Source organism: Lutjanus erythropterus, chromosome 13 (assembly GCF_056507025.1).
Source record: "Lutjanus erythropterus isolate fLutEry1 chromosome 13, fLutEry1.hap2, whole genome shotgun sequence".
Lineage (NCBI taxonomy): Eukaryota > Metazoa > Chordata > Actinopteri > Lutjaniformes > Lutjanidae > Lutjanus > Lutjanus erythropterus.
The window spans coordinates 28,918,150-28,943,122 of record NC_139329.1 but is presented as its reverse complement, the minus strand read 5'-3'; the positions used below and the strand labels follow the sequence as shown (position 1 = coordinate 28,943,122).

Genomic DNA, 24,973 nt, shown 5'->3' with positions numbered 1-24,973 from the left:
CCACATTTATCAGTAAACACATAATAAGTGTTCCAGAAAAGTCTGCCAACATAAAGTGCAGTAGGGCTGTAATTAAAGATTAATCAGCCAGTCACTTCCATGATAATCAATTGCCTGGACTGTAAAACAGCAGAAAATGGTGAAACAAGATGATCACTGTTTCCCAAAGCCCGATGCAATGTCTTCAAATGTCATGTTTTGTCCACAACCCGAAGATATTCAGTTCAGTTTCATAGACTGCTGCAATCCAGAGCAAGCCAGAAGTAAATGATTCTGAGTCGGTATTCCCAAATCTAAATGCATCCCAGTGCATCTGCCTGGGAAAACCAGGACACCCGCAGCAAACTGATATTTGTATGGTGAGTCTCTGAATGTTGGAGTAGTAACGGGGTAGTTGTAGAAAAGGGAATGGCAACTACAATTATTTTACAGGACATTTCACAACATAAAACACTGGAAAAAAAATGTATGAGGAGGTAACTCTGCTTGCTGTTCACTGTGTGTGCTGCCATATTGCAGTGACTTCAGGTGTGTTTATGTCAGTGAACTCGGGCTAGATGGATCTTGCCCGAGTTTCCAACTTGACTGACTGTTCTATTGCACTTTTTAGTGTTGAAGGTTGTTTTTTTTTCAAATTCTATGTACAATGGATTATAACATCAAGAAATCAGAACATTTTCACATTCAAGCAGCTGAAATCAGAATTTTGAGAATCGGAGAGGTAGTTTTTCTTTAAAAAATTACTCAAAACAATTAATCAATTATCAAAATAGCTGGCAATTTATTTAATAGTTGACAGCTAATCAGCAAATCATTGCAAGTGCATTAAGGCAAGATGCAATAATTAGTCATATGGGAATAACTAATTTTTTGGCGATTTTTGCTCAGTGAACTGCATGGTGTTTTACAGAAAGAGGGGAAAGCTGTGGGTGGAGGGTTTCAAATACAGTTTAAGGATGAAGAGTTTTGTTTGGCTGCATTCAGACCAACAATAGCAGCCACAAAACAACTCATTCATATCATTGAGGCAAATCAATCAGCACAACAGGAGTCCTTAAGGGGCTTCAGCAAAAGAGTTAAATTTAGCTGAACTTATGCCACAACACGATGCAACTGTCAATCAAACACAATCCACAGATGCCTTTGTGATGGTTTAATTCTACTGTTCACATCTCAGTTGTCGTGATGCAGGATAAAATGATTGTCACTGTGATCCAGAGTTGTAAAATCTCTCCTCGTATCATAAAACAGCAAAACAGTATTTTAGTGTCAGATAAGCCTTCCAACTCGTGGCTGTGTTATATAAACTGGACTTCCTGGATCAAATTTCACCCTCTCATTTGTACCTGTAGTAACAAACCCACACCTGTGTTTTTTACGCATTGCTGTTATCAGTCCAAGCGTGGTCTTTCAGGCTGTTTATAGTCACTTCTACGCTCTGTTTGTTTTGCAACTTGTGTCCTCTATACTTCCCAGATTTGACCTTCACCTGCGACAGGTCTATTCCCCTTTGAGCCTTCCTTATGGTAAAGTCCCTCTGGGTTGAATAGGATTGAGGCCCTCCAACCAGACTTACAGTAAGCAGCTCTGGACAGGAGATTGTCTGCACTAATGATTGGGGAGGGATGCTGTATTTAAGCTTAATTTGTATGTTCAACCATGAGGGGGCTTGACAGGAGGATTTGACGTGTCTCTCAAACAAACGTCTTTCTCATCACGACGTCTTTGTCTCTCCCAAGCCTGTGTTTCTGGTCGGCTTATGCGAGAGTCGACATCCTGTTTCTCCTGTCTCCTTGTCTTGTTTGTTGAGGCAATTGGGGTCTGATCCTCATCCACGTGAGCCGAGGCCTATAGAAATCCTCATCGATGACCTATCCCCAGTCTTATCTACTCTCCTACTCTAATTCTATTACTGACGAAGCCCACTCTCTTTCAGCCCTACTCATCAGCCCAGACAGAAACATTTGAACTTAATTTTCCCTCTCTTCTTTATAAATCTGAGAAAGGGCTGGGTGATATGGACATCATTAAATATCACAATATCTTTGACTTATTACCTTGAAATCATATGTTATGGCTATATTGTAGGGATGACTATTTGTGTTTTCACAAAATATTAACACAATGAGATTTCTGATAAATACTTAAATTTCTGATGACTAAATGGCTAAAGGCAAACATCTAGAACAGTCTGCTCTAGAAGCTGTGCGAAGGCTGAATGAAAGGCTCTGAAAGGCTGCTTCACGTCTAACTGACTAATGTGGATTTCCAGGTTTTTAAACTCTTGTGGGGACATTAATACCCTCAGAGTCTCTCCTCACTAGTCAGTTAGAGCTGAAGAAGCCTTTCGGACGAGAGGTGAAACATTTTGGATTTGTACAGCTTTGTATATCTGAGAATCCTCGCAGACTACAACGGTCAGGTAACTGCAGAAAGTTGCATCACGTAACTGTAATGCAGCCTTTAAAACCGGGAAAAAACAGCAGTGATGCCATACTATGAAATAATATCCAGAATCTAGCCCATGGATTCCACTGCACATGGCACGTCTGCACCATGACTTTGACCCACACACTCCACACGGCATGTCCCACCAGCAGCCTGCCTGATTATGTTGACTTGCTCAGATTTTGTTGATTTGGTCCTCTTTCCTTGCATTTTGTGCTTCTACCATGGAAAAATAGGTTGTGTAGTTAAATACTTTATTTGTGTCTGTTTTTATAATTACAAGTCTGCATAGGGTCTTTTATTTTGCAAATTGACCAGATTCTCTATCGTTCCTCTGTGTCTGACTTCCTGCCCACTTGATCTGCTTTGTTCAGATTGAAGTGGTATCCGTCAAAAATAGACTCGGCGAATATTTGAAATGGAGAAGAGTGGAGAGCTGCTTCTGGGACACACTATGGCGCCGCTGGTGGAATCAGAAGCATTATGTAGAGTGGCCGCGATCAGCTCTGGTGTACAGGGTGCAGCTGTAATGCAATGCAGCTGTGCCTGCTGGAATGAAGCTGTAAGATGACATCTAGTCTCATATCACAGTATTGATATAATATCAATATATTGCTGAACTCTACTTAATTGGTTTTAACCTGATTTTACTTCTCTTTTGTATTCGTATCAGTTTTGGTGACGTATGAAACACAGATGTGCGGCTCATTCACACAGCATAAACAAAGTCTGTATTTTACTTGAATTTACATACATTATCTCGCGGATAAGATGTCAAGGCTCTGCGTAACATCAGCGTTCAAGAAGCAGAGCATCTGTTCTTCAGTTGCCACATAAATAATATAGTTTAGAGTTGTTTTGCCAACTTTTTGCATGTATTACAAGCAATGCACATTTGCAGCTACCCGTCACTGTCACCATCACACATTTTAACGTCAGTGTAGCCTGTCACACAGTACAGCTGTTAACTGCTGTTCAACATGTTATGAGCCCTTGATCAAATTTCATACTCGGTCTGACAACAGAAAACAGATGTTACAAAAATGACAATCCCAAATAACTGAGATATCAGTTTGTTACTAATATTATCACAGGACCTCTGTGTTCGTCGAAATATGGCCAGTAATTTGCAGTGGAATTTTTTACTTTACAAATGATGGACATGGTAGATTTGCAAGGGATTAAGTTCACAGATGACGTCTGCAGTTGTTACAAATTGGTAGATGTCCCCAGATAATAACAGTCTTGTGCAAATAGGGCGTTTGGCACAAGTATGGAAATGGACATTGCTTATTACCAGGACAGATGACCAGAGCAAAGGTTGAGGCAGGGCACAGATTGTTCTGGATGAAGATTTCTATTTCTGACAGAGTTGTTTAGGAACTTTGTGAGAAGCAACATAATCTGTGTGTCACGGGTGTTTTTAGTAAGGTATTGGTGATATTTTATGACGTGATGGTGGAGTGTGTGCATGTATGAAATAAATAATAAAAGCCCTTGGAATGTGAACACCCATTTCAAGATTTCCTGACTGCAGCTTCTGCTTACTTTCTGTACACAGGAAGCTAAAAGAAGAAGAACATTTTGGTTTTTTAGTTGTCCTCAGTGATTCCATTACAGTAGCAATTCAGTGTTGCTGTCACCAGGCCTGTGTGCTGCATGCCTCCCAACAAACACGTAGGCTGGCTTGGCAGCCAGAAAAGGGGAACTCAGGACTCCACTGAGTGTCATGCTGGAAAATGTAATAAGATACACACACAGCTGTCTGAGCAGAGAGAAATGCTCCCAGCTTCATGTTGTTTTCTCATCTCGGCTTTTGGTGATTTCTGCAGTCTGGCACTCCCCGCTCTATTGTCCTTCAGTAATGCAGAAACTGTCTTGAAACAATTTTGGAAAGTCCTGGAGGACATCTCAGGTCAAAGACTGTTTGGGGACAAACATGAGGATAGGACAGGAGGAGGCTGAAGATTTTCTGATGCCTTATTAAGGTGGAGATGAACCAGCGATTAATTTGTCGATTAATCTGAAGATAAAGTAAAAGGTAGAGGTCAACTTTATTGTCACATGTACAATGTACAGTGAGATCAGTCTCTGCATTTAACCCATCATAGCATTAGGAGCACTGGGCAGCTGCTGTGCAGCACCTGGGGACTGTCTCCAGTTGTAAGCCAGTGCCTTAGTCAGAATTACTGACTGGAGAACTGACCTGGCAATTGCTTTTTTGTCTACTTAGCAATCCAAAACCCATCGATATAGGAGGAATATAGAGGGAAGAGGGAAGAGTCTCTGCATATATAAAAGATTCCCAATGGATCTGATACTGATACCAGCATCAGGTATCAGTCAGATACTGTCCTCACGTACTCGTACTTGTACTCATAAAACTACTCTGATACCAAGTCACGAAAAGTAGCTGCTCGACACAAGAAAACTTTTAAAGAGCCGCCACAACACAGAGTTCAAGGTGTTTACTGATGTTTACCCTATGTTTTTGGTCATGTTGTCATCATCAGCGAGGGACTCACTGTCCACAATATCATCCACTAATGACCGCAGCAGCTTTGGAAACTGTCTGCAAAATTCCATGTAAGTCCATGTAAAACTGAAATAAATGCACAGAGTGCACCTGTAGACCGCAGCCGGCCACTGTCCAATGAGTCTCAGCGGGCATAAACTAGTTGAATGTCACAGCTGCCACCAGTCTGTAACCCTCTTTTCTTGGTGATAAACGTCTTGACACCCAACTTCACTCTTTGAGGTTCACAGCAGGGTAAACAAAACTGGAGCACATGGCTCGCACACACACTCATTCCTGTCCCCTCTAAACAATGGCAGGTAGGAACTAATTAGCTCTTAGACAAGAGGGACGCGAAGAAGAAATTTAAATACTATACATGTAAATGTGTAATTAAAATACTAGTTAAAGTGCTGTAAATGATAATGAAATAATTATCATATATAACACCATTAGTGTAGGATTTCACCCAGAGGGATACCTGAGTATGGACAGAAGTAATGCTTCTGTAAGAATTGTAATAGCCCTTGTAATGTCGTAACACGTACTGTACTGTCCTCCTAAATCAAGCCATGGCACGTAAAATGTTACTTATTTCTTGGCAGCGCTCCACAAACGGTGCTCAGTCAAAGTTCACACGGGGCTACAGACTGACAGCTTTGTCCACTCGGCTGTGACTGTCCCGGCGTCCCCGTGTTGCCAGGGGCGAAAGAGCTGGCACAGCCTCAGGGGACAGAGCAACTGTTAGTGCATCACTTGAACATTCACTTCTCTTTGACACTAGCCTTGATATCTACATTGTGCTGACCGTGTGCAATATTTTTATTTCGGGAGAGGGAACGTGCCCCGGACCTCTTCTATATGAGTCTGTACCGATGTGTAAGAAACCGTTAGACATAATATTCAATCCTAAATATGCATTATAGAGTCAAATCTCTACAAGTGTTTACATCATAAAAAGGTGCAAGTTAAGGTGACTCATACAGGTGATTCATACAGACAGTTTATGGTGTTTTGGTTAGTTTAATACATACCAGTGCTGCTTGCTGTCTTGTTACCTCAGTCCTACATCTATCAAGTGATAAAAGCAGCTGGAAAAGATTGCAGCACTTTCCCCACTCTGAAATTTACAGTTTGGATGGACTGTAGGGAGGTTTTGTAATGGTGGCCTGCTTGATCCTTGTGACTGATTTGGAAATAAGAACAAAGTGGCAGCCAGGAGCCAGCATTTGGCACCCGAATGAAGGTGTTGCTTAAGAACAGTGTCATTAGTGATTGGTGATTTTAGCGAACAGAGAGCGTCGAGCCTGACAAAAGTTCAGCTGCAAATCCATCTAAGACACTGGGGTAGCTATTTAAACTGGCTATAATGCAGGGCAAGGATGGATGGCAGCTGTCATTTCTCCATATGATGCTGACAAATCAGACTCCATCCAAATCAGAAAAAAAGTAATAATATAGGCTTATTGATAACTACCAGTATGTCATGCTCATGATGCTCCATGCAATCAGATTCATTGTAAGTCATATGCTTTTCAACACAGCTGCTGCATAAATTCATATTTTCTATTGCATCAGCGTGCGGTCTTATTGGCATTTGGTGGAACAGGCTATTGGAAATATTTATCTAATACTCAATGCCTAATGTATGAGCCAAGTAAACAGCCAAAGATCAGCCTCACCCCTGCAGCTTTATGAGAAACAAAACATTTGAAGATAATGGCAGCTGGTCAAGTTAAACATGAGCTGCTTTAGAAATATCTGAAGTGTCTAGAAACCTTTAACTTGCTCAAACTAAATATTTGAAGGGACAGCTCACCCCCAAATCAAAAATGCATATTGTTCCTGATTTCTCTCGTCAGATGTCTGCTTTCTCGCCAATATAATGGAACAGTGGCACTCAACATGTGGTGCTTAAAGACACAACAGCAGTGTGTGTTTCCAGATAGCATTAGGGCTGAACAATTAACCAGAATTGTTTCGAAATCCCTATATGGCCTACAGCAGTTTTCAGTTTGTAGGAGTTGCAATGTAGATCCCTGCAAAAATCATACACCATAACTGTTGACATTGTTTTTCAATCAAACTGCGAATATCTCTAAAATTATTATTCGCTCTAATATAGCAGTCAAATCAGTCAAAAGTTTCATGAAAGAACTACTTACTTTCTACGGTAGAATCTTCTGAAACTACTTTCTTCCTGCAGTGCTTTCTACTTTCTTTCTACAAGAAAGAAAATAGTTCATGAAACTGCTCACAACAAGGCCTGTGGATTTTCTTGAGTGACCAGGTCATTATCTCTGGAAAGAGTAATCACTGCTGAATTTTTCAAATGTATATTTTTGGTACTTTGAGCACAACAAGCTGAGTGCCATCTAGTTCTATTATATCGGAGAGAAAGCTGACATGTCTGTGGCTGACAACTCTGTAACTCACACCAACACTATTTAGATGGCTGTTCCATCTAACTGTTCCTTTAAGATATCCAAAAGTTACCTGGAAACGTGTAGCTTTATTGTATGTCATGACAACAGTGAGTCAGTGTGCAGTCAACACACCCGGTCCATTTGTTTAAATTCATACTCTTGATATTTTCTGTTTCCCCAGAACTGACAACCACAGATTGATGATTAATTTTACTTGACAGTGTTTTTTGTTCATATGGAGAGTGTCACCATGAATTTCATCATGTGCTTGTTTTGACTACGCAACACACACACACACACACACACACACACACAAATGCAGGCACACTTTCCACCACGTAAATGATGTGCTATAAACAGCCAGCATGGAGGGTCGGGTCACTGTAGACCTCTGAGGTAACGTGATACTCTGTCACATTGCACCTTCTGCGGTGTTTTATGGTCAAATTGTATCGGCGCTCTCTTGTGAGCGTGTGTGAACATTTAATTATTATTTTGACACTGAACACGCTGTCAATGCAGGGGTCAGAGTCCACTGAGGTTTATGTAACTTACGGTGGGTGTTTAATATGCCAACAGCCAATGCAAGATCTCATCTTGAGTAACACGTATTCTTAAAAAAATAAAATAAAATCCTTTCCCGTCCATTTAGAAATAGAATAACAAAGAAATATGCAAATTTCCTCCATGAGTTCAAGAGATAATTCTAGTTAAGAATTATGATTTATTGTGGGTAAAGCCCCTCTTTAGGGGATCCCAGGAGCTTAGTTCCTAAAAAATACTTTACTAAGATTTATATCACTTATGTTTTATATAAAAACTGTTATACACCCTTGGAGTTAAAGAAACAAAAAGGTGTTTTAAAAAAATCTGTTTTTATGCTTCCTGGTAATAAGCTTTTCTGTCTTAATAAAGAAAGTGTTGAGATGAGCTGTAGGTGCTATCCACTCAGTTTCTGAAGAGTTGCTGTGGTCAGTTCTGCTTTCATATCACTAAAGCATGAAACTAAGAATAAAGCAAAGGGCATTGTTGACGTCTGGATCTCATTTTGGCTTTGCATATAGTATAATGGATTTATTATGTGTGACTACACGTATTAGCCAAATATTTAAAGGACCATGCCAGCGATTTTTCATGTCATGGGCTATATTTTGACCATGTGCTACAAATCATGTATAATTACACAATTGCATCTTGTCTTTTAAACCAACATGGATGACAAGCTCTTGAAACGCTCCAGAAAAATGGACATATGAACATCTGTAATTCATTGACATCTGAGTAAACACTGCTTATCTTGTTCACTCCATCTTTTGGTGATGATCATAATATGATTGCTATTTCCAGGCTCATAAATGAACTTTGGACCTGAAACAATTTGCATACGTAACATCACAGCTTACCATTTTGCAAATCATGCCGCTGCGTTTTACAACTTTGAATTTCTCCAGTCGTTCCAAACAGCCATTTTTTCCTGTTCATTTCAGCATAAAAATAACCATTCAGTTGTGTAACAGTAATTAGAGCTGCAGTGATTAGTTGATTGGTTGATTGAAAGAAAATGAGTTGCTAAATATTATATGGATGTCTGGAAATGTGAGCTTAACACACCCAAAAATATAAACATTTCTAACGTGCATTTGAAATAAGTAATAAAAATGAAAATAATACATGATTCAAGGAGCTAAAATTTGCAAACACAGCAGTTTGGTCTCCACGTCTAAAAATATCAGACAAAGTTTGTGTGCTGTACATTTAACTGTCATTGACCCTGAAATGATTGAACTGTTCGCCGTCATACGGCCCATCTGTTTCAGACTGCAGCTAAAGTCCAATCGGTTCCCTGGCCTGTACTTTGGTCATTCTCCGTAACGATAAGAGGGCGCCGGCACGCATATCAGCCCTGAGTGATAAAGGTTCACTCGAGTGTTTACACTGCGGGCACGGTCCAGGCTGAGCTCATAGAGTGAACTCTTCAAACAAATGGACAGGCGGAGCTGGTGGGACGGCCCCCATCGGCCCATATTCCTGCTCTAAGACCACTGTTATGTCCCCTGAGGCCCTTCTCCTAACAGGTCTGTCAGCACTCAGACCACAAGATGGGTTGATTAAACATTAACTTGCAGTCTGCTCTCAGTCACACACACAAACACACACACTGAATGATCATCAAAAAGCTGGATGTGTGTTGTCAAGAACCAAAGTTACATGGAAGACGTCAAGTTTTTGGATGAGGAAGGTAGGGCAGTAGTGTGAGTTATATTTGGGTTTTTGTATTCTATAAAGTACATGTACAAACATGCTTTGAAAAAACACATTTTATAGACTGATAGCAATACTGCTTTTATTCTACAACAGACAAATATGCAAATATGTTTTAGTAAATTATTTTATCTCTTCTTATTGCCAAGCCATGTTCTCCTGTATTTGAAAGGGTTATAATGTTTTCTTTTCCACACCTTGGCGAGACAAGCCCATACACACCTCTAATGTGTTGATCTGCTGCCAAGTTTATCTGGATTTTCTTGTCATCACATCACACTCTTTGTTGTCCTCATTGTTGATGGATTTGGAAAGCATGGAGCTTAATTGGACACCCCAGAGACAATGGTTAGTCACGAAGGCTGCATGATTATTAGGGCTCATTTGGATTTTATTGATCTTGTTGGTTTTGCAGGTCTTAACCATTGTCGACTTTGCTTCTTCCGTGTTATCCCACGCTTGATAGCCAGGTCCATATAGGTGTTTGCAGTACACAGTTTAATCTCAAATTTATAATTTGAAATTTGAGCTGGAATCAGTAAAGGTATTGGCACATATACAACCATACAAAGTACAATTATACAGTCAGATTTAGTCTCTGTCTTTAACCCATCCTAGTATTAGGGGTAGTGGGCAGCCATTGTACAGGGCCCAGGGACCAACTCCAGTTCTAAGCCAGGACTGAGGTACCTAGCATACATGTTTTTGATGATGGGGGAAACTGGAGCACCTTGAAGAATCCCACACAGGCACGGGGAGAACATGCAAACTGTGTCCAGACCAGGATTTGATAACCACTGCAGCACCGTGCTGGAAAATCTAAATTGTCAGTTGTCAATTTCTAAACGATTTCTTTGTAATGGATTCTTATTTGGATTTGGTTCTCAGTGCCCAACCTACTTTTCAGTAGGAAGGTTGTGTGGATCTGTGTTGACGTGTGGTTGCCACAGGATTGGATAACCTGATCTCCTTTAAATACTCTTCTTCTTGAGTGATGGATATCACAACTGAGACCATCAGATCAACAGTACAGGTTATTTTGTAGATCATTTTCTTGAAGATCTCAGACGGCTGTGTAAACTAACTTCATGCTGCTCCATGTTCTTTCCTGTTGGGAGAGTGGGAGGCAGTCTGCATGCCTGGGTCACGTTCACAGCATGTTTATCTGCTTCAGCCCCCTGGCCGAGCAGCTCCACGGCCTGTCTGTCTAATGTGGGTCTTGACTGAGATGGATGAGCAAAACATGGGGGGCTGGGTGAACATGCTAAAGCAACTGTGCAGAAATCCATCGGACTGTATGGATTATGTATGCTCCACTCATACATCCGGCCTGTGACCGCTACTACAGACTTGCTAACACACATGTCTGTGGTGGGATTTATTGATTTTAATGAGAGATTGGATTCCAGTGGCAGGAGGCTGTAGCTACCTTCACATGCATACTGTTCGCCGTGATTTCAAAGCGTGATCCCATATGTCGGCATTGCCATGGCATTGCCATGGCGACCTCTGTGGCTCTTGGTTAGTGGTCTTTTGTCAGTGTAAAACCCCTCCTCCCCTTTTGGATCCTAACCCACACAAACATGTATGACCTTGCTCATCTTCCTCTCAGTGTGCGCGGTGCCCTCAACAGGCTCAGTTGAGTGAGCACAAGAGAGGTCTTGACCTTAAAGGACAAAAGCCTGGCTGTTACCGTAGGAACCGCTGTTTTTTTCCCTCCCTGTGTCACTTGCGTACTCGCTCTCGCACATTGCTGATGAAGACCCTGTAATGTAGCTTAACTGACATTCCTCTCCACCCCCCGAGTCTCTGTCTTTCTCTATCTCAGTCCACAAGATCTCTCTGTGCCGTCTGCAGCTAAGCGGCTCTGTGTGTTTACATTCTCATGTTATGTTGGCAACACAAGAGGTTAGCTTGGTCCACCACTTCATAGCTGCTGGTAGGGTCATAAGTTCAGAAAAGGACTTGTGTCTTGTATGTTATTTAAATAGAAAGTCATGCATGCAGTGGGAGTGTGTTGACATAGCCTTGATGTCTAGTCCACTTAAGATTGACCCATATCTGCACAGTGCCAGAAACTCTATGCAAAGTAATTTTTTTACTGATATCAGAAAAAATGAAAGAGATCGTTTGGATTATTTGATGTAGAGTTGTATGATGTACTTATTGGTAGTCTGTGTATTAACTATGGTAGATGCTGGCTGGCACGCCCCCAGAGAGGGGCACCAGCATGGAAACAAAGGGTCAGCAACAAAAGGTGTCTAAAAAGGTCCACTTAAAAAGATCAGTATCAGTTTAAGTGTACGCTATACTTCAAATATTTTCACCGCTTTACTTTGCAGTCCAATACGTTTTTCTGATAGGAAACTGCTGTTATAGAAGCCAAATATCACTAACTAACTGTGGGCATGTCAACTGCTATCTTTTGATAAGTACCTCATACAACTCCATGTTAAATAATCTGAACTATCCCTTTAATGCTCTGCAAGCCCATGTTATCTCATGTAACCACAAGATAAAAAACTTGCGCAGGTTAATGGAGTGTTATCTGAACAGACAGGATGGATGTTAGTCAAGCTGCGCCCAGGATTCTTCTTTATTTTCCCCCTTGAAGCAGTATTATAATGAGACAGTGTTGAGTGAAGCCAGTGTATGAAACAGGATGTCCTCTAAAGGAAGACCTGAGGGTCAGGAGCTGGAGGCTGAATGCTAAAGAGGTTTGCTTTATCCTAGTGGAGCTCACACTGCCTCCATTCACAATTACAAGTGTATTGTAGAGTGAGTAAAGCAGCCCGCTCACATGCCAGGCTTCTTTTCATGCAGAGTAGTGTTTTAAATGGAAATGGGAATCATCAGGGTCTTTACTATTAGGTTCAGTTTAGTTACTCTGGGCTGTGATCCTTCATGATACAATTAGTTCATTGCATTGTGATTTTTCTCCTGGCTCCTTAACCCTGTATAGAACCTGAATGCTGTGTTGTTTTTCCCAATGGCTCCAGCCCTAAAACATTTCATATTCATGCAGTCACCAATAAACAAGATACTGTTTCATTTAAACAGAACCTCACCTCCATGTGCCAGAACATGCATGCCAAGCAAGTTCTCTCTTCGATATATTTGCAAAAGCTAAGGTGTGCCAAGACATTTGTTTTCACTGCAAACTGACACACAAACAACAGTTGCTGTGGTTGATGTAAACTTCCTCAGCATTTTGCCTCACAACGACTTAGAGTTGTAATGGTCGCTTTGCAAAGTTTGGATTATTTGAAGTATGATTGTATGATGTACTTATCTATAGTCAGTGTATTACTTACAGTAGATGTGTAGGAAGCTAAGCAATGTACTGCTGTGGACAGGGTCAGTATACACTGTGCTTGCAATATTTTCACTGCTTTACTTTGCCGTCAGATGGCCTTTTCTTTTTTTTCTTTTTTTTTTTTCAGGAAAATTTTGATCACATTCACACAGTTACACATTCACACCTGGAAGCTGCCCTGTACATCAACAGTGTGATCTCCTGGCCATTGAGCAGCTCCACTGTGTAGCTCCACTGGAGACATTGGGCTTGCTCAAGGGCACCTCAGTGGTGATAATGAGGGAGGGGCAAGTGCCCAGATTTATCCTGCCGTTTGGCGGCCAGTCACAAGCTTGCTTCTCTAACCTTTAGGCTACCGCTGCCCCTTTTCTGAGGGGAAACTCTTGTTATATAAGCCACATATTGCACTCTCCAAACCAACCAAGCTCCACTGGCGAAATCACTCATTTTACCTCACGGAACGTGGACTTTGTTGGTCTCCCGCTGCCCTAATCGGTTATTTTGTCTGTGTTGTAGTGTGACTTTGGTGTTTTAAAAGGTTAGTGTGTATTCAGTGAACACAGTAACACAAACTAACTAACAGTTCAAGGCACCAGCAGTACATTGTGTAGCCTCCATGCCACTACACCTGCTGCTTCTCCAAAATGGGAACATAGCAACCACCGTGTGCTGTAGGCAATACATTGATAATGGATAAAAAACCTCATACAACACCAGTGAAATGAATCTAAACCATCCCTTTACAGGATGGTTCACTGCTCATTCATAGCCACATCCATCCATTCATCACATATTATGCCATGTGGTTGGACTTTGACCCTGGTCTTGTTGTTGTTGGTATTACATATTTTTCTATGTTTCAGATATATCTCTGATCTGCTTTTGATCATCATGACCACTAGTTACCCACCAGTCCTGGAAGTAGGAGGGACCTTTCGAAGGTTCTTCACCTTTTTTCCTCCTACTGGTAGGGTTAAAAACAGACACACAGAAAGAGGGATTTTTATTTATTTTTTTTTTTTAACATAACACATAGAATCACATTTACATAATTGTACTATTTTTGCAGTAGTAGGTAAAATGTAAAAGGTAAAATGTTATGCAAATGATCTTCAGTTTCAACGGCTGCATCCATCATTTCTGTCATTGGAGCTTTTAAAAGAGACCCGCAGGGAGGACTGAGGGCAAACATTTTAAGCATGCGGTCTCAGCAGTCAACAGAACTTCACACGGCACGGGGCAAGTTAAGGACTAAAGGCGGTCATGTGTAAAGGTGTGGAATGGCTGAGAACAACCAGCAGCTGTTGTCTTATAGCCGTATAGCCACCCTCAACCCCACTCCCACCTCCCCCTCCTCATTTGATGTTCTTAGTGGGGCCTGATGGAAAGGGCTTACTGAAGATTGACCTAGTTTACATGCGGATATATGAAGTTCTAATATGTAATGTAAGGTCCATTCCCTCTGACCGTCTTAAGCTTAGCCACCAAGACAAGCCCACTTCTTAATGCACTTTCATGTGTGTCTCGTAGCTCCTCCTTGTTCCCACTTTGCAATTCAGCAAAATCTCACCCGTCGACTGCACAAGTCAGTCTGTCATGTCTCTTCTAGCCAAGCCCAGACTGAGCCTTCCTATCACAGCACAGCACAGCCTAAGCCAGCCCAGTGACCTACATTCATCCCTCCACATGTCTCCGTGCCTCACTTTCTGTCTCTCTCTGTCCCCTGTCTTTCTCTTTCTGCAGCACTATGAGGTTAGTAAGGATAAGGTTACTGTATTTGGAGTAGAGGGGCTTGTGTTGTGTCATAAGATACTCCATGTCCTTCATTCCTTTACTGCCTGCAGACCCGTAGCAGCGACAGCACCTGTTGGTGTGGATGGTCAAACGTTGCATCAGCGCTGCTCATTAGGCCTAAATGCATTAGCCAGTGCAATATTGAATCATGTGCACTGAAAGATAATGCAGTATTAGTCCAGTGGTGCTGATGTTGATAATGATGTGATCAGTTTTTTGCTCTGCTCACAGCGTGGCTTTATGGATGATGATGTTGGTTGGTTGGTCTAAGATTTTGATCTGGAAGTATTGGATGGATTGCTACGAAATTGTGTACAGACATTCATGGTTCTACGAGAGGATGCCTTAGCTTTAGGTAGGGAGTGGACTGGCATTAAAATGGCTAAATCTGTGCAAAAGACAAGGTAACAGCTTTTAGCCGTTAGGATCAGTAAAGATGTTATGATACCATTTTTTCTTTCCCCATACTGATTCTGATCCAACCACACAGATCTACTAGAATGACTGAAGTCTCTAGAAATTCAGAGATGACCTTAGAAATGAATTATCATCTTCCCTTCCTCTGTCCTCTTTGACCTCATCGTCATTTTTGTCCCCCCCTCCCCCTGCTTCTGTCCTCTGTCTCCAGTCTGATGAGTGAGAGTGCCGGCAGCCCGCTTCTCCACTGCGATGGTCGACATGGAGAGCCACTACCATCCCCCCTCGCCCCTGGAGGACTCGGTGCTGGGCAGTCCGCTGTGCGCCGATGACGACTTCATGGGCGGCATGGAGGAGCTCCAGGACATCTCCCAGTCCATCGACAACGACGCCCTCAGCTCCTTTGATGTCCCCGAATACCAGTCCTCCAGCAATGGATCAGAAGGTTCCACTGTTCTAGGTGAACTCTCATTATCACTAAATTGAAATGATCTCCTTAAATTATTGATAATATGGTGAGATGATGACGATGCAAGGTTTGCTTCCATACTCTTATTTTACAGTTTCAAAGAATCTACAGAAACTCAGTGTAATAATCTCCTTGCTATTGTTGTTGTTGTCAGAGTAGAGGTCCCTCAGTTTAGTCCCTTAATCCTGAATTTGCTCCACCTGAATGTTCAGAGTGGACATATACTTAGCTTTATTTAACCTCTTGCCTTAACTTACAACAAAGCTGCACTACAATCTGTTGAAACCCCTTTCTGTCCTCATATTGTTAGTAGTCCCCTGATCCTAATTGGTTTGTGTGTTTTGATGCATTTTCCTGACAATTCCTTCCATATTTCCTCCTTATTTCTTCTTTTTCTCTCTTGCCTTAACCACCTCTTATTTTCCCTGCGCCCTTGTTTTACCTCCCTGTCCTCCTCCAGCCCTTCTCCTCGCCCCATATCCAATGAGGAATTCACACATTCCTCAGCCACCATGCACCACCTCTCAGGAAACATCCATTTTACTGCTGCGTTTCCTCCTGAATAAAAGTCACATGGGCATCTGGGAAATTTATGCTACTACCAAATTATGCAACAAGTGAACGAAGAAGCTGTGAACAGTCCAGAAAGATAAACATTAAATGGATGAATAGAGGGTGTGAGTGGGGGAAAAGGAAGGAAAGGACAAAAGAGAGGGAAGCATGGGGAGAAGGTATCACGGAAACATTTCATGATGTCATGGAAAAGCCAGTGAGAGGGTGTTGAGGATTTATTGGTATTTTGGAGTGTGAGCAGAGAGAGACAGGAGCAGAAGAAACACTGGCATGCTTTTCTTGCCTACGTTCAGTTGAAACATGTGCACTTGCACCAGACAGGAACACAGCTACAGGGCCGCTGCCAAGTGCTGCTTATCCCCATTCTGGCGTCCTTCAACCAACTCATGTGGTTTGACTTAGTGCCACTGTTGTGCACTATTTCATCTTTGCTATTTGTGTACCAAACAAGTTCTACCGTCCATGTTCCCTTCAGAAGGTGGAAATAGAAAACTGTTGGCAACCTATAGCAAGCCCCATGACCTGTCGTCCTTGAACTAGCTCAGTAATACGACTCCAACGCTATTAATGCTTGTGACAGGCAACGCACCACAGACCACATGTTAATATCACTGAATAAATAGTTGCTGTGATGGAACAGACTGTCTTGTTCGAGGCAAAGAGGTCAAACTGTACAAATTCTACCAGTTGTTTGCTGGAGGGAGATGAGACCTCGCACTAGAGATACGTTCATAAGAAAGTTTCTGATTCGTAGTTTCCCAAGAAAAGAGTTTTTTTGTCTAATAGTGGTGACAAGATCAACTTGTACGATAGGGTAATCAGTTGTCATACTTTTATAAACTATTGCATTGTCAACACTCTGGCACCATGCCTGAAATCGAACACTGAGTTTCAACAGAAATTGGAATTAGTCATGGGTATGTTTGTAATGAACTACTTCTTACAAAGTGTTGTACAATCACATCTCAAGGCAAAAACACTCATAGCTGTTCTGTCGTCATAGAGAGGGGGTGAGATAAATCGTAAGAAAGGGCATAACCAGGACAGTCTCTCTCGGTGTTACAGTCAAAAAGTGACAAGTAGTTCTGTAAGGAATGAAAAAAGACATGTCTGAGAGACAAGTTCAAATTCCTGTATATTTTGTCACCTTCACATACCTGGTCAATCACTGTGTGAAAAGTCAGGACAGGGTCAACAAGGTGTGGAATGCTCAAAAAACACCTGTTTGAAACATTTTTCAGGTGCACAGGTAAAATGGTAACAGTTAATAGTGTAATGATTGAGTATGACAGGGTCATCCTCGAAAGACTCAGTTCTTCACAAGCATGGATGGGGCGGGGTTCACCACTTTGAGAAAAACTATGTGGACAAATAGTGCAACAGTTTAATAACAACACGAAACTGCAAGGAATTTAGGGATTTCACCATCTGTAATCCATAATGTCCTTATGATTCAGAGAACCCACAAAAATCTCTGCGCATAGCAGGGTGAGCTCCGGAACAAAACAACTTAGGCCTTAGGTGATTCTCACAGCTGTCCACAGCTGTTTTCTTGTCTTCAATTAATCAAATCCCTGCAGCACCTGAGGCAGCGCTGATTTGTTGATAGATAACCATGCAGACCTGTACACACATCAGACTGGTTGGTTATAATTATACTCTTTTATGAAGGAAACAGCAGTGTTGCAGTGCAAATGCTGTCGGGTGACATTAATATCTAAAGTGTGACCATGAACAAGGTGAGACACAAAAATTATTGCCAAAATATTGTTGTTCTGATGTGTTCATCACCAAAAACAGTTCTTAATATTGTTGAGCTGTTGATAATTCATTTAACTCTTGACACAGCTGTTTTAGTGACGTGAAGTCTGTGATTTGACTGGCCAGAAAGTATTTAATAATCACAACACCTGCAGATCTATAGCCTGTTCAGCTTTACCCAGCCCTTTTTCACAGTTTGCTGCTGCACATTCATGAACCACATCAGAAGGTGCACATGGAGGCATAAAGTCTGCGCACCCTACCACCTTGCACTTGGCATTTATTGTTCAGATTTCAACGGATGGTGCAAAGTGTTAAACTGGAGGTGCAGTGTGGGTTTTTGCATCCTTGTAGCCCTTTTAATTGTGGTGAAAAGTAGGACAATTTGCTAGTGGATATACAAAGTGAATGGGGAGCCATGCATTGTTTTCCCCTCTGGTGGGGTTGGGGCCTAATTGCACTCTGTAACAATAGCCTATAAAAGTATAGTATATAAATGGGGAAGGAGAAAGTCAATGTTATTGGAGAACAAAGTGAAAAGGGGCGGGACTAAGGAAGGGTCAGTTATATGTTTATAATACAGAGGGATGAGCTGTATCAGACTTGGACTACACAGAAAAAATATCAACAGACATATTGTTTAACTGGCTGCCAGTGTAGTTGTTACTTTTTGATATTGTTTTTGGGGCATTTTTGCCTTTTGCAGATGACTTGACAAGAAAGCAGGAAGAGAGAAGGGATGACACACTGCAAAGGGCCACAGGCTGGAATCAAACCATGGTCACAACAGATGATTGACAGCCTCTGTACATGAGGGCGGCCCAGTGTAGTTGTTGCTTTAAGGTGTACGTATTAGTCAGGGGTAATACTGCAATGACGCGTTTAATCACTCGTGTGCCTGGGTTTTGCAGATGCCCTGACGCCAGCATCCAGCCCGTCTTCGGTTGTTTACGGGGTGGCGGCAGGCCAGGAGGAGTTCTCAACTTCCTCCTCGTCGCTCAACCTGGAGTGTCGAGTTTGTGCTGACCGTGCCTCGGGCTACCACTACGGAGTTCACGCCTGCGAGGGCTGCAAGGTGAGATGAAGATTACACACATGAATTATACAGTCAAACAAGCGGCTGTATGTTTGGATGTCACGTTAGGTGTCGGTGAAGACTACACCAACGTAAGGACTAGTTGTGACTGGTGGTGATAGTTAATGGACATTATTGTGAGGACTGAATCAAGCTATCACACTTTCCTCTGCCTTAAGTAGTCTCTCTTCCTTTTTATTTCTGCTTTCTGTCTCTGAGTCAATATTTCTGTCAATATTCATCAATCCCTTCCTCCCAAGGACACCCACACTCTTAGAGACAAGCCAGGAATCACAAACAGCCTTTTGCTACACATTAACAGATTTCAAGACAATAAATCAGATTTACAAGTATAATACTGAAGAAAGTAGGGCACGGCAGGCCAAAAAAAAATCCACAGGCCGCGTGTCTTGTGACTAATGATAACTCCTAAAAGCATCAGAAACACCGGTCTCAGCCTTCACTCGTGGTCGCTCAGTAATCTTTCAGTTAATTGTTTACCAGTCATGTTGAACAACAACCCGAGGCTTTTTTTTTAAGAGGCACCCAAGGACAAAGATACTGTAACTTGAGGTGCGTGTGCATGTGTTTGTCAGCCTTCAGTTATTCTGTACTCTTATATGTATTTTTTTTTTCTTTCTGTCAGTAAACGAAGAGGAAAAAAAACTGAAGTGAAAGTAGGAAGCAAGAGAGTTGTCTACACCTCCACACTGTGAATCCAGAGGGACAGCAGTGGGAGTATGAATGTCAGGAAGTGATACGTAAACTCAGTAACTCCGTCATGTCAACATTCTGTTACATAAACATTCACATCACAGCAGCAGCTCACTAAAGTGTGACTTAGTTTTAGTCTTAGGCTTTCTGAAAATTGTAGTTAGTTAAAGTCACGTTTTAGTCTTTTATCTTTAATTCCACGATTTATTCAGTGGAACTCAGTTTTAATTTTAATCTTATTTTAGAAAGTGTTTAATTTGTCAGACAGTTTCATTATACTGTAATAGATTTTGCTAAGGGATATTTTCTGGTGTAAAAATTCCAGTGTTCGAAGACAGCATCTTGTTTTTCTCCGTTGAACTGCATAAATCATTGTCAATCATTGTTAAGGGAGATGAGCATTATCTGGGAAACATCACGTTTATTTACTCTGCAATAAGATGAAATTAATACCAAACTATGTTAAATGGCTGAATGAGTTGGTGTCTGTTTACGAGTCATAAGAAACCATAAATTATCTTTTAGAAGGAGTAGATGTCTACTGTCAGCGCAGCTCTAATATGTTTAAAAAATATGATAATGGAACACGGCAGCGTGCCATGAATCCACACAGACATTGGAGCCAACTTTATACTCACACTACATTTAGTCCTAATTAATATATATGTTACTGAATCACAGGTGACAGACACTGTAGTACAGTGCGTTTTCAGATATCTTTTCAAATTAGTTGAGTTTTTCCACATATATATTAAATCCAGAGTGCGCCCTGTCCTTATTGGAAATAATGCACAGTCTTACTTTTTGTTTGAATATAAAAGAAATGTGTCTACAGGTCTCCTCTTTCTTTTCTTTCTTTTCTTGCCACCTGACAGGCCACTGGTGCAGATGAAGCACACACTTTTTAAACAGGCTAGATTTAAACCTGTGGCCTTTTGCTGTGTGTCCTCTCTTCTCCCTTTTCCCCCCTTTCCTGTCAATACATAGCTGCACTGTCTGCGTAATAAAGACAAAAAGCCCAAAAACATAATTGGAAAAATGGCTGATTACTGTGATCTAACTCAGGTTGCATGCCATCTGGGCAGAATGAACAAAGACTTAGTCATCATTTTTGTTATCATTTTTTTTTCATTTACGTCAATGTCACAGTTTACTGATGAAATAAAAGGATGTGTCATCAAAATCCTCAGTGACAGAATGAACACTGGAGTGATTGTGCCTCAGTGCGCATGCAGTAGCGTATCTACGTTGTATCTACTAAGTATCTGCGCTGGACGAAGGCCTTGATCGGTCCACAGGGCAGTCAAAGTTATGTGACTTGTGCATGGTGAAGTCGTAAGGCTATAAAACAGTAAAACGACAGGTTATCACAAAAGTCAAGGTTTCTTTAGCTTAATATCTACTTAAAGGAGGGAATCATTAAAAGTGCATCTATCAGAAGTAACCAATGACATGCCAAAGGGTCATGGTGAAGCCCCAGCATGCAACATGAGCTGGATCAGCTGAAGTCAGCGTTTCATAATGAGCCGTTGAGGCTGACCACATGTCCACTGGACCAGGAGTGCATCCGCCTTCTTTTTAATTTTTTTTTCTCCAGTTTTGTTGTTACTGATAATTTCAACAGTTCTAAACATATAAAACCGATACATTAACTTGTAAGCAAGCAAAAATGTAGATTTCCCGACTGTATTATTGTGCCCAGATTCCTATCCCTTATAAGTGCATTTTCTGAAGTAAAACTGAGATTACACAGTATCATGTAGCTCAAAAGGATAATATATCCTAGTATTATTTGCAAAATGTTGTAAACCATTTACCAAAACATTGATATTTTGTAGCCTTTCCAAAATATATGCAAGTGGTTTGCATCTAGTCCTCTACGCTCTCTGCCTGAGGCGAGAGAGGTGGCGATGCAACGTAGGTTGTCCATTGGGAAGTGGATTTGTCAGGATCTTGCAGATGCCACTCATGTGTCCTTTCCAGCCCTCAGTATCCAATTATCATCTGTGCGCCTGTGAATATTTGTAAAGTGGCGTTTGGGTGGTTGTTTGCGACTCCTGAAGTCGAAAAATTTTACATGACCGTACCTCTATTTGCCAGGTGTTTGGGTTTGTGTGCAGAGTGAGTGTGAATGATGGAAAGTAAAGCAGGAAATTATATATTATTGGCACAAACTGTAAAATTATTGTCTCAAGCATTCAGAAAATTTGGTTATTTCTCTCCAACATGAAATACTCATGACTAAATAAGCAGAACTCAGGAGAAACATGTAGATTAAATGTTACACAGTCAAAAAAACAGGCAGTGTGCTTCATGAAGAGTTCAAAAAACCACTGAGAAACTGCAAATCTTACATCCGAAATCACCTAAATTGTTTTACTCTTGGCAGAAAATGTTTCATATACACACAGACACCAGTAATCTATATGGCTTGAACTCCAGTTCTGTCTGGGCTTCACATCACCCTTGTTTTATGAGTGTGTACAGTTATGTATATACATGTGAGGTTGGAGATTAGTTGCTAAGGGTCAGTCAGAGTTACTTAACAGGTGCTGATTGTGCTCACGTGGTTGTAGCATATCTATGTAACCCTGTTTTGTGTGTATTTTAATTCTTTGCTGGGGGTTTTTGTATAAGTTTTTGCACACATTGAGTGCTAGTTTTGGGTAAATTGGCATTTGCTACTAAGTATGGCTAAAGATGTTATTGAGTAATTTCCCAGGACACTTTCTACCTCTGCAGATTTGCAAACATGCCACTTGGTCCATCTGTTCCTCGCCAAAGTTAACAATTTCTTTTGGTCAAGGTTGTGTAAGCGAAGAGAAACTGATGGTGAAACTGTGTTGCCAGGCAGCATTCATATGAGACAAAATAATTATTTTTCTAATGGCTTCTTTCTTCATGAAGAGTTGGTCAATAGTTGTTTCCTTCTGGATCCTGAAACTGGTTTCATAATAGCAGAGTTTAACAAAAGGTAATTTACTAGTCTGTGATATATTTCAGGTTTTATTATCTCCACCAGGCCATGCATCTGCCCGGTCACCTTAATGGTGAGGTCAAGATCTGCTAGTAAACAAACACAATGTGTATTGAAATATGCAGACTTCACTACAAAGTGTAACTCACTTAATTCAGAACCAATTTTTGTGAAATTTGGTTTATTATTACCATTGGAAGTTTAACACAGTTAGATGGTTTACCATGGCTTACCCCACCAACAAACTGTCATGACCTCAGGCTGCCAAGAGCCAAACCTGGATGAGGTGTGTGTAAGACATAAGACTGTCATAACCATGTCATGACACCTGTCATTATCATGAAGGAGTCGTCATGAGTGTTTATGACTGTTGTCATGAATTTTCATTCAGTCAATTATGTCATTTTTGATGCAAAGTTGACATTGTTTGAGATGTCATTAATCAAACCAGTAATGTCTTTCTGGTGTCTTTCTTTTGTTCCTCGTATGAGCGGTGTTTACTTTTGCCTTATTTTTTTCTGCCGTGTTTTTTTCCTCTCACTCCTCCAGGGTTTTTTTCGACGGACCATCCGTCTGAAGCTGGAGTATGATAAGTGCGAGCGCCGCTGCAAAATCCAAAAGAAGAACCGCAACAAGTGCCAATACTGCCGCTTCCAGAAGTGCCTGTCGGTGGGCATGTCCCACAACGGTGAGTCCTGCGGGGCAGGACAGGTCTGGGCAGCGCTTCAGGCCCAGCTGCACACACATTCACACGCACACACACACACGTATAGTACTCACTCACACACACTCACATGCACACACAAATGCATGGTTCTTACTTCTTGTAAATACACTCTAAACTACTATACTATGAGTACCACAGTTGTGCAGATGCCAGTAAAGATTGAACAGGCATGTAAGCACATAATTAGAACAAATAAGCATGTAACACCACAGTTTGGTGTTAAGTTGCATGTCAAGGCAAGTCAGAAACTGAAGACTAATCCTGGCTGTTAGACCGCTTTTTAAAAATTTACCTATTTAACCATTTGGACAGTGTGTATTTTCCTTTATTCAGAAAAAGAACACTTCGATCTGCAGCTCGTTCACGTTCAGTCCGTGGTCCATCCTGTGCCTGTGAATGCTGTACTGGAGTCATATTGAATTGCAGTGCCTGAACCTCCTGAACCCTTTTAGTGATATGTGACCAAGCAGGGAAATCACATGACCGAGCAAGTCTCTCCACCTGGTCATGTGACTTCCAACCTGCAAAAACCCATGGAACCTGTCCAAAGTATCAGATTAAGGCTAATTAATCACATTGCATTTGTATTTATTTTGTTGCAGGAGGAGAGCCTGCAATGTGTTACAGGAATAAGTGCTACTCCTCCTGGTTCTTTACACTGTAACTGCATATTACTTTTGTAATATTTTAGAAAGTAGTAATTTTGTTAGAAAAAAAAAGTTGTAAATTTACTCATTAAAATTTGACTTCTCATAATAAATAACAATAAATTCTCATAATAACTCATGGTTGAAAAACTAGGACTTAATTTTTGTAATACTGCTCATAGTATTCATTAAAGTGTTTTCTAAAACTGTTAAGAGTTTATTTTTAAAATCTCAATTTTCTTTTCCTGGAGTGGCCTTAACAGTCAGTGCTAAGTCAAAGTACTAGAAAAGAATCCTACTAATATTTTGTAATTATTTAACCAGCACATGCTTTATGTCTGATGCCTACAAGATAATAAGTTTAACCTTCAGTCTCATGTCTCACAACATCTGTAAACACCTTAAATACAGCATTGTATGTTTTTTAAATGTTACATCAGATTTTCTCCTCAATGCCACGTATTTCTGACAGGAATACAGGAATATTGAGGTTTAAGCCCGAGATTCTGGTGAATGTTGTTTACTCTGTGTAAACATACAACATGGCATGCTGACCTTTGGCCAAGGTCAATGTCCCGAACACCCTGAAACAGATTTTGAAGATGACGTGTGTGCACACAAGCATGTAGGTTCTTGTTTTTTCTGGTCTGTCTGTCAGTGTATTTTTAGTAGAGGCATCAAAAAGGTCAGTTCAATCGGTGGGTTCATATAGACTTTGCACACTTTGCAGATTTTTCACACTGGTGGCAGTGAACTTGTGGATACAGAGGACGGACTGAGTGTCTTTCCTTTGTCCCGTGGGGTTTATTGACTTAAGAGGCTTCCTTAATACATAACTCAGAGTTTGGTAAT

The 24,973-nt window shown here is 41.1% G+C and overlaps 1 protein-coding gene across 1 annotated transcript in view; it reads left to right on the top strand.

Moving 5' to 3' along the window:
- The window catches only part of pparab (peroxisome proliferator-activated receptor alpha b), a 37,877-nt gene that overhangs the window by 4,243 nt on the left and 8,661 nt on the right, over positions 1-24,973 (top strand). Inside the window, exons 2-4 of the mRNA XM_084734020.1 lie at positions 15,390-15,638; positions 18,893-19,056; positions 23,297-23,435. Of these exons, the coding sequence (XP_084590146.1) occupies positions 15,431-15,638; positions 18,893-19,056; positions 23,297-23,435 (511 nt within the window). The 5' untranslated portion in view covers positions 15,390-15,430. The remainder of the gene's footprint in view (positions 1-15,389; positions 15,639-18,892; positions 19,057-23,296; positions 23,436-24,973) is intronic.